Source organism: Schistocerca cancellata, chromosome 7, assembly GCF_023864275.1.
Source record: "Schistocerca cancellata isolate TAMUIC-IGC-003103 chromosome 7, iqSchCanc2.1, whole genome shotgun sequence".
Classification (NCBI taxonomy): Eukaryota; Metazoa; Arthropoda; class Insecta; order Orthoptera; family Acrididae; genus Schistocerca; species Schistocerca cancellata.
The window spans coordinates 541233082-541248807 of record NC_064632.1 but is presented as its reverse complement, the minus strand read 5'-3'; the positions used below and the strand labels follow the sequence as shown (position 1 = coordinate 541248807).

The window sequence follows — 15726 nt, the reverse complement described above, 5'->3', positions numbered from 1 at the left end:
GCAAAGGCATCTCAATCAGCTTTGCTGAGAGCCTACTGGGGTGGACACCCAGGCAAGTGACATCAAGGGAGGGCCAAAACAATCTGACAATGATCACTTGGGCTAATATAACAATGAAAACAACTTTTGGCAAAATAATTTAATTGGGTACATAAAAAAATCTACTCACCAAGTGCAGCAGAACACACACCTAAAAGAGGGTTGTAATTAGGCAAGCTTTCGGAACTACATGAATATCCACAGCCTCCAGTGTCATATTGAGTGGCACATGTTCACTGTAGACAAGAGTCCAGAACATACACGCAAACAACACCCAACATTCTAACATAGTCAGCACTGCTCTTAAAATAGCCCTGATAGCCACGATGGGTAGGTCCACATTGGTGGGAACAGCGTTTCCTGGAGGGCGATGCAACTCAGGGGAAACACGTAAGAGGCAACGTATCTCAGCCAGTTGGTGGGGGGTGAGGTTGGAATGCACGAAAGGACCAAGGAGGCAGGTCACACCTCATGGCCACCTGCTGCCACTGGAATCCAGAAAATGGCGCCAATACACAATGGCTCTGAATCACAGATCACCAGATTCCTGGAAAGGGAGCGTCCCAAGCGACCCATTCCTGGGAAGGGTGCATCCCAAGGGATCCCTTCCTGGTAAGATATGCTGGAGAGAGCGTTGCTGTTTTGGCCGGGGGTTGGGGACAGACAACCACAACGGGTGCAGAGTCAACAGCCCCAAAGGGGGTGTGGGGGGAAGCAGTAGGATGAGGGTCCCCAACCACCAGAGGACCAGGTGTGGGAGAAGCAAGAGAGGCGGGCCCCCAACCACCAGGAGAGTGTATCTAGTCGAGTGGCCCCAAGGACTTGGCGTACAGGGCACAGACGGCAAGGCTAGAGTCGTTAAGAGAGGATGATGTCATAGCTGCAGCATATCATCATACATGTAGGATGTAAAGAAATCAATATCTTACTTGGCATCTTGATATAAGAGCCAGTCACGTGTTTTGTATGCTTTGATTTTCTAGTCAGGAGTCTTGTATTCTTGGATTTTCTTTCCTCTTCTCTTTGGAAGACACTGCAGTCCAGTGAACCGGGGAATAGCGCTCCTCGCAGCTGATACAGATGGGGGTCAAGGCCCAAGGAGCATTCGAGTGCAACAGATGTCCACAACCTCTACATTGCCACGGGTGGAGCTTGTGTAGTAGGCATTTCTGCTACTAGCCGTGTATAGCACAACTCACTGTCAGTTCAGTGCTACCTATGATGTCAATCTGAATTGTTCCGTTCATATGCAGTGATTGTTTTTGCTAGCACTGTTTGGTTCTTGTTTCGTTTTTTATGATGGCAAGTTTAAGTCAACAACATGCAGCTGTGAAATTTTGTTTTCTACTTGGTAAAAATATTGCTGAAATTGCTTTAATGTTAAAGACAGCTTACCAAGATGACACTACAGGGAAAACTCAAGTTTACGAGTGGTTTGCTCAATTTAAAAATGGTGACATATCAACTGATGACAAATATCGTTCTGGACATCAACTACCCGAATCGATGAAAATATTGAAAAAATTGCAGAGCTTGCACTCACAGTTCTCGACAGACAACTGATGAACTGTTAGAGATTAGTGCATTATCTTGGGAGCTCGGTTCAACGAATTTTAACGGAATATTTGTTCCTTGGGTTCTGACTGATAACCAAAAGGCACATCAAGTTGAAACATGTCATACTTTGAAGCAACAGCTTGAAACTGATCCAGATTTTTTTGTCATAGGTCATTACTGGTGATGAGTCATGGTGCTATGGTTGCTACCCAGAAAAAAAGCAACAGTCAAGGCAATGGAAAATGTCATCATCACCCCGTCCCAAAAAATGTCAGGTCAAATCAAACACCAAAAACAATGTTGATTTGCTTTCCTGATGCCAAGAGCATAGTTTATTCAAAGTTTGTTCCTCCAGGTCAGACCGCCAATTAAATATTTTGTTTGGCAGTTTTAAGTAGATTGCATAACAGTGGGAAAAGAAGAAGAAGAAGAAGAAGAAGAAGAGAGAAAGAAAGAAAGAAGAGAGAAAGAAAGAAACAGTGTGGCACACAGGAGACTGGCTCTTCCACTACGACAGCGCACCCGCACATGCATCCATCCCTGTTAAGATAGCTTTTGGCTGAAAATGGCATGGTTCCACTGCTCCACGCACTTACTTTCCTGACTTGGCTCCGTGCAACTTTATCTTACTTCTACACATGGAAAGGATCATGAAAGGACACTTAATCTTCCAACAATGAAGAAGTGCAAGGGAGGAAGGGGGGGGGGGGGGGGGGGAGGAGAACAAGTCTTACAAACAGATCTTTAAAAATTGTACACGCAAAACATGTCTGTCATACCTGAAATTCTCCAGACAAAACACGGCGTGTATAGATATTGCTGGTATATGGCTCAAACGACTCATTGTTTCCAAGAATTTGGGCAGTTGATGCAGTTGGCATAGGTGCCAACAAGAGAGAGTTGCGGACACCATGGGCTGCAATTTTTTCCTTGAGAGCAGCCCAATTCCAAAGTGATGTAGGTTTAACATCCCACATATCATACTGCAAAATCTGTAAAAAACAATTATAAAAACTTTAGTATTCACAGTTGCAAACACAAGCTCTAATACTCTGATGGACAAAATACATAGTTTCAATATGACTTCTGAGTATGTGATGCTGTTACAAGTAACATTCCACATTCTCAGCAACTTTGCAATGGAGGGTATTAATTTTACCAAATTCAATTGATAAAACTAAAATTATGAGACAGAATCAATGGTCCGTTCTTACCTGCAGGAGGCAAACAGAGACATAAAATTAAAGTGACGACACATCCCAGCTTTCAGAGGTATTATTTCCTTTCATGACAGAAGTAATATGGACAGGTTGAGGCAGAATACAAAGGAAGTGTGGGTCACTTGGGCACACAATTGGAGGGTGGGGGTTAACAATAAATGGAACTACAGGAAGAAATAGTTTGAAATATTTCTTCTACAATTTTCCCTATTTATCCCTTCAGATTCATTTTGGACTTCAAACCTTCACTATCACTGTAAGTTACACAGTGAAGTTTAAAAAACTAGTATCTAAAAAATGTAGAAACTAGGAAGATAACTGTTCAATATCTCAACACCAACACAGTCATTTGGGGTAAAGCAAGCTCAGATAAGGCAAGTGTCATGTGTGGAGTCAACCAATAACTCATGCCAGTGTTCATCTAAAATAATGAAGGAAAACATAAATCTGGCTGCTTCTCCTGAATGTTCAGTGACCTTGTTTCATTATGAAACAACCCTATTCATTGTCAAAAGAGAGTACATGCAACTAACACATACTGATTTAATTTCAATGTCTTTAAAATACACTCTGCAGTCACTATGTGTGACCTAAGCAGTGAGAACATGCTTAAATTACAAAGAATGTTAATCACAAAGAGCTCACATGCAATTCTATTGTCACCCCCCCCCCCCCCATCCCCAATTTTTATTTGGTTGACAAACAGCTATTTAAAGTCCTACGTTTTAGTGGGCACCACATTTTAAATAGAAAAAAAAATATAACTGGCTGTTTTATCATGATCTCACACTTACCCCTTTGCTGACAGGACTTCCTTCGTAAGTCTCATAAGCACCCAAGGTCTCTGCCAGTTCACAGCTTGCTTCTAGAGCTCCATAATAGATAGTTTCAAATATCTGGATATTTAACTTCTGAGCCTCTTCACTCTCAAAAGGATATCTCATTAGAATAAATGCATCTGCAAGGCCCTGAACACCAATACCAATAGGGCGATGCCGCATGTTTGACGTCCTTGCCTGAAATGAAAGTATCAAGAATTATCAGATGCACCATTATCTTAACTCACTGTCTCATCGTATTTAATACAGACATGCCCCAAATTCAAAATCTGTTTCCTTTCTTCACAGAACTGCATAAAGTACACCCTTCACAACTATATGCTTACTTGATGGAATATTAGCAACAGGACTTGAAATTAAGAGAGGTCAACACAAAAAATTAATAAACTTACCTCTGGTACAGGATAAAAATTGACTTCAATTATTTTATTTAAATTTTTGGTCACAATTTTTGAGACTTCTTTCAGCTTGTCAAAATCGTACGTCTTATCAGGTTTCACAAACATATTGACAGCTATGGATGCAAGGTTACATACAGCAATCTGAAAATACATGGTGCATATAGTTAACAATTTTCAACATCATCATTCCACGATGAGACCTATGAAATAATTATGAAACCACAATATTTACCTCTGTTGGTGATGTGTATTCAATAATCTCTGTACACAGGTTGCTGGATTTTATTGTACCCAGATTTTGTTGATTAGACTTTCGGTTGCAGGCATCCTTGTACAACATGTAAGGTGTCCCTGTTTCCACTTGTGACTCTATAATAGCATACCACAATTGCTGAGCCCTCACTTTGCGTACATATCTTCCTTCAGCTTCATATCTGTAAGTTATATTAGATGGTATGTTAAAAATGTCACGAAATAATATCAACACTTTGCTAAAATTAACAGTTGGGGGGGGGGGGGGGGGGGAGGCTCGTCTTCCACCTTTTTTTTAAATTTATTTACTGACACGGAGGTTTTGGGCCCATATTTATCTTTGTGCCTGCAAAGCATGCCTGTGTAGCGCTACATGTATTGACGGCAGAAGTTAGTTGTGGCAGCACCTACCAACATTTTCAGAACTTCCGCTTACTTTGCACTCGATTCTAAGCCGCAGGCTTTTTTTTTTTTTTTCTTCCAATTACAAAAACCGGAAAAAAAGTGCGGCTTAGATTCGAGTAAATACGGTAATCATTTTAAAAGATGACATAATCTGTCTTTTCAAAGTATAAGAGGAGATAGTGAGGCCCTGGTCACAGGAAGTGTAAACTACTGGAAGAACATTACATTGCCACGATTAATTAGATCTGTGAGCCGAGATACATTTTGAATGCTGATGAAACTGGCATCATTTATGATTTACTTCCTGCGAAATCCTATTCTGCGAACGGAGAAAAATGCCACAGAGGTAGAAGAAGACGACGAAAGGATGCTGAGCTACTGCATGTAAACTAAATAGTTATTGAGGGAAAATATTATGATAAAGGGTTAGTAAATCTTTTCAACTCTTCCACTGGTTGGCCATTATTTTCTATTCTATAAAGTTTTTACATGCTGCGTTGCTGAAGGCAGCCCTGTATAAAATTCTAAAATTTGGAGGCTAATAGCAAGAGTATAGGAGATTTGGTGAAATGTCGCACTGATGTGGCCACTGGAGATGAAACAGAAGCTTGAATTCCAGAAGGACAGATATGGAAATCAGCCACATCTGTTTCAAAAGAATCATCCAGATACGCAGCTTAATTCAAGACCCCATAGACAATCTAAACTCTGATGGCTAAGGAATGCCCTAAGCACCACTCCACTGGAATTTAAAGCCTGTATCTTAACCATTTCATCACCATATTTGGTAAAATGTTAGTGAGAGAAGTGAGTTACTCAGGATGGAATAACAAATGTTAAATTAAGAACTGCATTATTGAACACACAGCTGTATATGTAGATTTTATTACATACAATAGATTTCGGTTCAGGATCACACAATCGTTGGGGAACCAAAGATCGTCTGATCCTAGACCAAAATCGATGGTCTCTAATAAAATATACTGATACAGCTGTGTATTGCATAAAGCAGTTCGTAACTGTACCGTAGGTGCAACCACAACGGAGGGGTATCCGTTGAGAGGCCAGACAAAAGTTTGGTTCCTGAAGAGGGGCAGCAGCCTTTTCAGTAGTTGCAGGGGCAACAGTCTGGATGATTGACTGATCTGGCCTTGTAACACTAACCAAAACGGCCTTGCTGTGCTGGTACTGCAAACGGCTGAAGCAAGGGGAAACTACAGCCGTAATTTTTCCCGAGGGCACGCAGGTTTACTGTATGGTTAAATGATGATGGCGTCCTCTTGGGTAAAATATTCCTGAGGTAAAATAGTCCCCCATTTGGATCTCCGGGCGGGGACTACTCAAGAGGACGTCAGGAGAAAGAAAACTGGCGTTCTACGGATCGGAGCGTGGAATGTCAGATCCCTTAATCGGGCAGGTAGGTTAGAAAATTTAAAAAGGGAAATGGATAGGTTAAAGTTGGATATAGTGGGAATTAGTGAAGTTCGGTGGCAGGAGGAACAAGACTTTTGGTCAGGTGATTACAGGGTTATAAATACAAAATCAAATAGGGGTAATGCAGGAGTAGGTTTAATAATGAATGAAAAAATAGGAGTGCGGGTTAGCTACTACAAACAGCATAGTGAATGCATTATTGTGGCCAAGATAGATACGAAGCCCATGCCTACCCCAGTAGTACAAGTTTATATGCCAACTAGCTCTGCAGATGATGAAGAAATTGATGAAATGTATGATGAGATAAAAGAAATTATTCAGGTAGTGAAGGGAGACGAAAATTTAATAGTCATGGGTGACTGGAATTCAAGAGTAGGAAAAGGGAGAGAGGGAAACATAGTGGGTGAATATGGATTGGGGGAGAGAAATAAAAGAGGAAGCCGTCTGGTAGAATTTTGCACAGAGCATAACTTAATCATAACTAACACTTGGTTCAAGAATCATGAAAGAAGGTTGTATACATGGAAGAATCCTGGAGATACTAAAAGGTATCAGATAGATTATATAATGGTAAGACAGAGATTTAGGAACCAGGTTTTAAATTGTAAGACATTTCCAGGGGCAGATGTGGACTCTGACCACAACCTATTGGTTATGACCTGTAGATTAAAACTGAAGAAACTGCAAAAAGGTGGGAATTTAAAGAGATGGGATCTGGATAAACTGACTAAACCAGAGGTTGTACAAAGTTTCAGGAAGAGCGTAAGGGAACAAATGGCAGGAATGGGGGAAAGAAATACAGTAGAAGAAGAATGGGTAACTTTGAGGGATGAAGTAGTGAAGGCAGCAGAGGATCAAGTAGGTGAAAAGACGAAGGCTAGTACAAATCGTTGGGTAACAGAAGAAATATTGAATTTAATTGATGAAAAGAGAAAATATAAAAACGCAGTAAATGAAGCAGGCAAAAAGGAATACAAACGTCTCAAAAATGAGATCGACAGGAAGTGTAAAATGGCTAAGCAGGGATGGCTAGAGGACAAATGTAAGGATCTAGAGGCTTATCTCACTAGGGGCAAGATGGATACTGCCTACAGGAAAATTAGAGAGACATTTGGAGAAAAGAGAGCTGCTTGTATGAATATCAAGAGCTCAGATGGAAACCCAGTTCTTAGCAAAGAAGGGAAAGCAGAAAGGTGGAAGGAGTATATAGAGGGTCTATACAAGGGTGATGTACTTGAGGACAATATTATGGAAATGGAAGAGGATGTAGATGAAGATGAAATGGGAGATACGATAGTGCGTGAAGAGTTTGACAGAGCACTGAAAAACCTGAGTCGAAACAAGGGCCCGGGAGTAGACAACATCCCATTAGAACTACTGACGGACTTGGGAGAGCCAGTCCTGACAAAACTCTATCATCTGGTGAGCAAGATGAAATACCCTCAGACTTCAAGAAGAATATAATGATTCCAATCCCAAAGAAAGCAGGTGTTGACAGATGTGAAAATTACTGAACTATCAGTTTAATAAGTCACAGCTACAAAATACTAACGCGAATTCTTTACAGACGAATGGAAAAACTAGTAGAAGCCGACCTCGGGGAAGATCAGTTTGGATTCCGTAGACATGTTGGAACACGTGAGGCAATACTGACCCTACGACTTACCTTAGAAAATAGATTAAGGAAAGGCAAACCTACGTTTCAAGCATTTGTAGACTTAGAGAAAGCTTTTGACAATGTTGACTGGAATACTCTCTTTCAAATTCTAAAGGTGGCAGGGGTAAAATACAGAGAGCGAAAGGCTATTTACAATTTGTACAGAAACCAGATGGCAGTTATAAGAGTCGAGGGGCATGAAAGGGAAGCAGCAGTTGGGAAGGGAGTGAGACAGGGTTGTAGCCTGTCCCCGATGTTATTCAATCTGTAAATTGAACAAGCAGTAAAGGAAACAAAAGAAAAGTTCGGAGTAGGTATTAAAATCCATGGAGAAGAAATAAAAACTTTGAGGTTCGCACATGACATTGTAGTTCTGTCAGAGACAGCAAAGGACTTTTAAGAGCAGTTGAACGGAATGGACAGTGTCTTGAAAGGAGAATATAAGATGAACATCAACAAAAGCAAAACGAGGATAATGGAATGTGGTCAAATTAAGTCGGGTGATGCTGAGGGAATTAGATTAGGAAATGAGACACTTAAAGTAGTAAAGGAGTTTTGCTATTTGGGGAGCAAAATAACTGATGATGGTCGAAGTAGAGAGGATATAAAATGTAGACTGGCAATGGCAAGGAAAGCGTTTCTGAAGAAGAGAAATTTGTTAACATCGAGTATAGATTTAAGTGTCAGGAAGTAGTTTCTGAAAGTATTTGTATGGAGTGTAGCCATGTATGGAAGTGAAACATGGACGATAAATAGTTTAGACAAGAAGAGAATAGAATCTTTCAAAATGTGGTGCTACAGAAGAATGCTGAAGATTAGATGGGTAGATCACATAACTAATGAGAAGGTATTTAATAGGACTGGGGAGAAGAGGAGTTTGTGGCACAACTTGACAAGAAGAAGGGACCGGTTGGCATGACATGATCTAAGGTATCAAGGGATCACAAATTTAGCATTGGAGGGCAGTGTGGAGGGTAAAAATCGTAGAGGGCGACCAAGAGATGAATACACTAAACAGATTCAGAAGGATGTAGGTTGCAGTAAGTACTGGGAGATGAAGAAGCTTGCACAGGATAGAGTAGCATGGAGAGCTGCATCAAACCAGTCTCAGGACTGAAGACCACAACAACAACAACAACAACAACAACAACCTTCTGTTTCTTTCCTTTAGACATAGCATTTCATAAAATATTTGGTTGATTTCTTTCATTCTTTATTTAAGTTTTATTCAGAAAGTAAGATCTGACTGAAACCTCATTCACCTTCCTAGCATCTTCTATTCTCGAAATGTCCTAAATTTAGTATGCGATTCGAATGAAGCCTTTTTGACAATTAAATATCACAACAGTGCAATCTTTTATTCACAAAATATCTAGGCCTTGAAGAGATGAATTTTTTGACACTTCATTTAAACAGCTAGCAGAAAACTAGAACTTTACGAAGTTCAATATCTTTAATTGTTTACAAAATGACAATTTTTAAGACCATATTATTCACGATGCACAGGGAAACAATTGGACACAGTGTGTATGACCCTTCTGCAACACATACAATCTGAAATCTCCCGAACTAAGAGAGAACTTTAAATACAATTTCAATATGTTGGCTATATTTTATACACAAATACGTATGACCTAAAATGAACCATACGAAAAATTTATTAAATGCTTTTTTACCTCTACACTCTCAAATATTTCACACTATCATTATTTAGTTTCATACAGCACAGTAACTACGATGGGAAAAAAATTTAAAAAATTAGTTCTTTATTGAGCAAACATACCAAAAATTAAATTTTCTCATTGTACTGTTTCTAAAACCCTGATAAGTATTTCATAGCATTTGGCATGTCCACTCCAACGCTTTGGCAAGAAGACTCATTGCTGTCACACTCACTGTCACTGTCATGCATGCAGCAGCGACAATATTCAAATGTCGCAAATTATCGCTGAGGACAAGCAGCCCCACCGGTGTCATTCACCTAGGATATTTCCATAACTACTTGATACTTTGTTCTGTTGCCTGAAGCTGTCGCATGCTGTTGATCGCTGCTATCACTTACATAGGATACGTCCTAAAGGAAGGCACACGTAAGACTACAATATAAGGACGTGGACTGTGACATTAGGATGTTAGGGTCAAATCGTGAAGCATGCAAAGATAGCAACCTCTCACAATAAGTGGCAAATCCATGACTCCCAGTCCACTACAAATTTTCACATGCCACAATTGGATATTGCAGCTGGTCTCCTGAAATTCACATTCAGCAAATAATTTGGTCTAAAATAACCATCATAAGATCAAAATACACACACACACACACACACACACACACACACACACACAACGCCGCAGAACAAGTGAACATCGCCTCAGAACATGTCCTACCAACCGATCCCTTCTTCTAGTCAAGTTGTGCCACAAACTTCTCTTCTCCCTAATCCTATTCAATACCTCCTCATTAGTTATGTGATCTACCCGTCTAATCTTCAGCATTCTTCTGTAGCACCACATTTCGAAAGCTTCTATTCTCTTCTTATCCAAACTATTTATCGTCCAATTCTACAGTAAAGCTGCATGCCCTCGGGAAAAATTACGGCTGTAGTTTCCCCTTGCTTTCAGCTGTTCGCAGTACCAGCACAGCAAGGCCGTTTTGGTTAGTGTTGCAAGGCCAGATCAGTCGATCATCCAGACTGTTGCCCCTGCAACTACTGAAAAGGCTGCTGCCCCTCTTCAGGAACCACACGTTTGTCTGGCCTCTCAACAGATACTCCTCCGTTGTGGTTGCACCTACGGTATCCCAAAAGACAGTCGCCATAACCTTTCTGGCTGAAGGAATGGTCTTCGCCTTTTTTTGTGCAGATTCTCACTTGGTAACCCATTGTTTAGATTGTTGTTTGGTCTCAGGAGTATAGTAATGTATCCATATTTCATCCACAGTGACGAAATGACACTTAAAGCCCTGCGGATTCTTCCTGAACAGCTGCAAACAATCCTAGCAACACTTCACACGATTCCGTTTTTGGTCAAGCATGAGCAATCGCGGAACCCATCTTGCGGATAGCTTTCTCATGTTCAAATGTTTATGCAAAATATTATGTACCCATTCATTTGAGATGCCCACAGCACTAGTAATCTCAAACACCTTATCTCTTCTGTCATCCATCTCCATATCATGGATTTTATCAATGATTTCTGAAGTCGTAACCTCCACATTGCGTCCAGAACATTCAGCATCACTTGTGCCCATACGGCCACTCCAAAAATTTTGAAACCCCCTTATAAACTGTTCTAATCGAAGGTGCAGAGTCACCGTAATGTTTATCAACCTTCTCTTTAGTCTCCTGAGGTGTTTTGCCTTATATAAAGTAATGTTTAATTACCACACGAAATTTGTTTTCATCATTTTTTGACAATCACTTGACTTCCTTGACACACACAAATGCTAAACGCAAGGAAATAGACCAATATGGCAGAAACTTTGTGTGCGTTCTTTCCAAAGATGCTACTAACTTGATACGCGCCATTGGTGCCATCTCTCTGACTTTGCAAGGACTTTTCAATCGCCCCTCGTATTCACATTCACAGTTTTTTTCCCCCTTATGTTCTGCCAACAGTTAGTTTTCTGGCAAACCATCAAAGGAAGTTTGAATCCTCTCCACTTCACTGTAGCAAGCAGAAAGCTTCTGTCTATTTGGGTTGTTGACAGGATTTCCATGACCAATGGGATGGTCTGAAGAGAGTGCAATGTTGCTGATACAAAAGTATACATGTATGTGCTTCTACGTTCCAAGAGATCTACAGCGGAAGCGCTGAAGCAAAACGAAAATATGATTGGTCAAAATTTGCAAAACACTTAAAAATACCCTACTGGAGATTTGAGAAAGATGATAATATTATTAGATGCTTGCATCAAGCATGAATGGTGTGAATAAGTTTAATTTTTTTTTTATTGAAAAGGAGAAAAACAATAAATTTCCTTGAAAGCAAAGAAGTGAAAATATATATCTAGTATGCTGACTAAAATTAAAAATAAACAAAAGACTTATCATTCTAATTGCTTATGTTAATGGTATCTTATGTTGAGAGATTTTTTATGATAAATAAAAATGGTTTACCCAGAATCACACTATCTGTCCCCTAACAAACTACAGTTAAAGCAGATTTTATCAAGTAACCTATGTGACTGGTCATGTGTATATTTCACATTTCCATTAGTTATATTTTATTTACACTATCTTTCTTAGATCACTGCAGACATCAGAAACTATCTGATATAAATCAGTTACTGAAATGCATGTATGTTCGCAGTTGCTAATAACCTGAGTGTAAGTGCTAGCCTCTCTTTATATTATGTTAGTTGTCAGTAATTAGTATTCTGCTTTCAAATTTCCACATCCATTTTAAAGTGAAGACAGCAAAAAGCACCACATGAAATATGTACATTGTTTTGGGCTAATGTTGGACAGCTGGAGTTGCAATTCAGAGTGAAGTACACTGCCTCCATTTATTACATGTGTACGTACAGACCGTACAACTACATTCTCCCTTTCCTACACCAATATGTACATTTCTGTTCGCCACCAGAACTGTAACACAGTGTATAAAGTATAAGTTTAAGCAACTTTACTGCAATAATGTTAGCACTAATAAACAATACAGTCTCTCAGTTTCTTTTCCGTTAGCTCCAGTGTAAATGCTTATGGGCAGGTACAAGTCAATGGCACTGCACACTACCAAATACTCTGTACATTGTTAGCAGATGCAGATTTGTTTCTGCATATGCAAATTTGCTTCTGTCTGTTCCAGTGTAAAGGGAGCTTTAGAAGCACATGCACCAATGCATCCTGTCTACTACAGGTAATTAATAAGCTTTGCTCTTTCTTTATTGGAGGAGAGTGGACCAAAATAGTGGTGGCACAGGAAACTGGCTTTGAAGAGAAACAGAAGCACATATGTTCAAATCTAAAACATGTCTGTAATTTTCCACATGCTTGGTATACTCACTTTGTATAGAGTTTTTCAAATTCTTCACCCCAACAATCTTGGAGACCAGGACAGTTGTGGGGACACATTAAACTCCATTCTTCATTGGCCTCCACACGACGCATAAATAAATCTGGGATCCACAAAGCATAAAACAAGTCACGAGCACGAACTTCCTCTTTCCCCGTGTTCTTTTTCAGGTCCAGGAATTCAAAAACGTCTGCATGCCATGGCTCCAGGTAGATTGCAAATGCTCCAGGTCTCTGCAAGTAGTGAACCAAAGGATGTACAGTCATATTATTTGCCACGACTGCTTATTTATTCACTTAGAAACAGATTAGGACAGACATTACAAGTTAATTGTAATCTCAGTTACAGTAAATGGCATTTCAGGGGCATATTTCTTCTTAACTATCTCATTTGCAACAATCCGCACATTTAAGAAATTTGTAAATATATAATCAAAAATTAAGTGTTCTTTTATAGCAGTTCTCCCCAATTGAAGTTAACTTCCAGAAAGAAAGTTAAATCAACAACGGACAGTGTAAATTAACAAATCAAATTTCCTCAAAGTTCCAATGCCAAAATGGGGTGCACCATTACTTGCAGACATTAGTGACAGTCAATACTAGAGCTTAATTCTGAACCCTTATACATTTTATAAGAAACAAATGTGAATAAAATAACTAAACCATTGTCACGTAGTGAACCGCACTCATGCTGATCTGCACAATCACTCTCTCACAAGTCTTGGTACAAAGGAGAAAGGCAAAAGGTCCTACACATGGAATTAAAACACAAGTGAAACCACAGAAGAGCCAAAAGAAAGACATGGGGAAATGTGACGGCTGACCACTTACAAAAAAACATGGGCGAGCCAGACACCCTGTTAAGAACATCTACCTAAAATTTTAGGTAACAAGACAGACAGATCACAAAACCATAAAACTCTAATTTGCTCTATTAATCTCCTAAGACTAAAAATCACATTCTATGCCAGTTTTATTTAAAAATTCAGATGTTATCATGCACAAGGGAAAAGTTGTTTGCTTGGTCTGCTTGCAGCATTTAATTAGAGTAAGAACTCTAATCTTTCAATGATAACATCCACTGTCTTTTGTCAGGGGCAGCTGCCTGTTGTAATTGATGCTGATTTGTGAGCCTACGCCTTTGTGACATCACACTGCCAAGAAGAGTGAACAAATTTTATACCATGATCCATATTGAGAAACTTCATTTTCATGTGAGCTAGCATGCAAGTATTTGCTTTAAGAAAAAATAATAAAAGGATCAAGAAGAATATGTGACACTTTTGCAAACAGCAGTTTTCCTTAAATAAATGGTGTGAAAATATTTTTCTTTTAACATATACATGTTTTTCCTTTAAAGCACTTTAAGCAAAGAAAGGATGTGGGCGAATTAAATTATATTATTGTGATTAAATTTACAGCTCAATGCGTACCTTATTACCGCCCTGGTCCACATATCTGGATGTATTGTTATATACACGCAGCATAGGAACCAAGCCATTGGACGTGCCATTGGTGCCAGCAATGTAGCTTCCAGCAGCTCGTATGCAATGTACACTAAGACCAATACCTCCCGCCGATTTGGAAATCATTGCACACTGCTTCAAAGTATCATAAATACCTTCAATGCTGTCCTCCTTCATGCACAGCAGAAAACAGCTGCAAAAATACATTTTCGATTATTCTGTCAGCATATCCTTTTTTCCTCCAGTTTATATTACACATTATACTCAGTACACTTTTTCCTCTCAAATATGCTGTACTCAACACATTTTACACATAAAAAAGAAAGCAGAAGAATGAAAAAGAAAATGAATTACACATTGAAAGTCGGTGCCTCCAGGATGAAGCCACTTCGCAGTTAAAGATGTTTACAGATAAAAATTGAAGCACTGAGTTTCAAAACAAAAAATATTTTCTTTCACCATAGGCAAAAGAAAGAATAGGTAATCTCAAATAAAGGAACTCACTCTGCTTTACTTCACGTATCAAAATTTTGTGCACGTTGTCCCATTTGTTTACATACTCCGAGGTGACAAAAGTCATGGAATACCTCCTCATATTGTGCTGGACACCTTTTGCTCTGTGTAGTGTAGCATCCGACGTGGAATGGACTCAACATGTCATTGGGAGTCCCCTGCAGAAATACTGAACCATGCTGCCTCTATAACCATCAATAATTGTGAAACTGCTGCTGGTGCAGTATTTTGGGCATGAGCTGACCTCTCGATTATGTTGTATAAATGTTCATGGGATTCAGCCCGGGCTATCTGGGTGGCCAAACAATTCCCTTAAAATTGTCCAGAATGTTCTTCAAACCAACCACAAACAACTGTCATCGTTGTTAGGGAATATGAAGTCCATGAATGGTTGCAAATGGTTCCCAAACAGCCAAACATACCCATTTACTAGTCAATGATCAGTTCAGCTGGTACAGAGGGCCCACCATTCCCTATAAACACAGCCTACATCACAATGGAGCCACCACCAGCTCGCACAGTGGCTTGTTGACAACTTGGATCCACAGCTTCATGAGCTGCGGCACACTAACCTATCATCAGCTCTTACGAACTGATATCTGGACTCGTGACGAGGCCATGGTTTTCCAGTCATCTAGGGTTCAACCAATATGATCACAAGCCCAGAAAAGGCACTGCAGGTGAAACTGTGCTGTTAGCAAAGGCACTGGCTTCAGTCATAGCTCATTAACACCAAATTTCGCTGTACTGTCCTAACGGATATGTTCGTTGTATGCCCCACACTGATTTCTGCAGTTATTTCACACGGTGTTGCTTATCTGTTAACGGTCCTACGCAAATGCCACTGCTCTTGGTTGTTAAGCAAAGATCCTTGACCACTGCGCTGTCCATGGTGGGAGTTAACGTCTGACATTTGCTTATTATCAGC

The 15726-nt window shown here is 39.8% G+C and overlaps 1 protein-coding gene across 1 annotated transcript in view; it reads right to left on the bottom strand.

The window, feature by feature from the left end:
- LOC126092498 (ribonucleoside-diphosphate reductase large subunit) overlaps nucleotides 1-15726 on the bottom strand; it is a 91582-nt gene that overhangs the window by 20570 nt on the left and 55286 nt on the right. The window contains exons 6-11 of the mRNA XM_049908121.1: nucleotides 14253-14478; nucleotides 12812-13053; nucleotides 4289-4490; nucleotides 4048-4197; nucleotides 3611-3832; nucleotides 2376-2588 (exon numbers count right to left, since the gene is read on the bottom strand). Of these exons, the coding sequence (XP_049764078.1) occupies nucleotides 2376-2588; nucleotides 3611-3832; nucleotides 4048-4197; nucleotides 4289-4490; nucleotides 12812-13053; nucleotides 14253-14478 (1255 nt within the window). The remainder of the gene's footprint in view (nucleotides 1-2375; nucleotides 2589-3610; nucleotides 3833-4047; nucleotides 4198-4288; nucleotides 4491-12811; nucleotides 13054-14252; nucleotides 14479-15726) is intronic.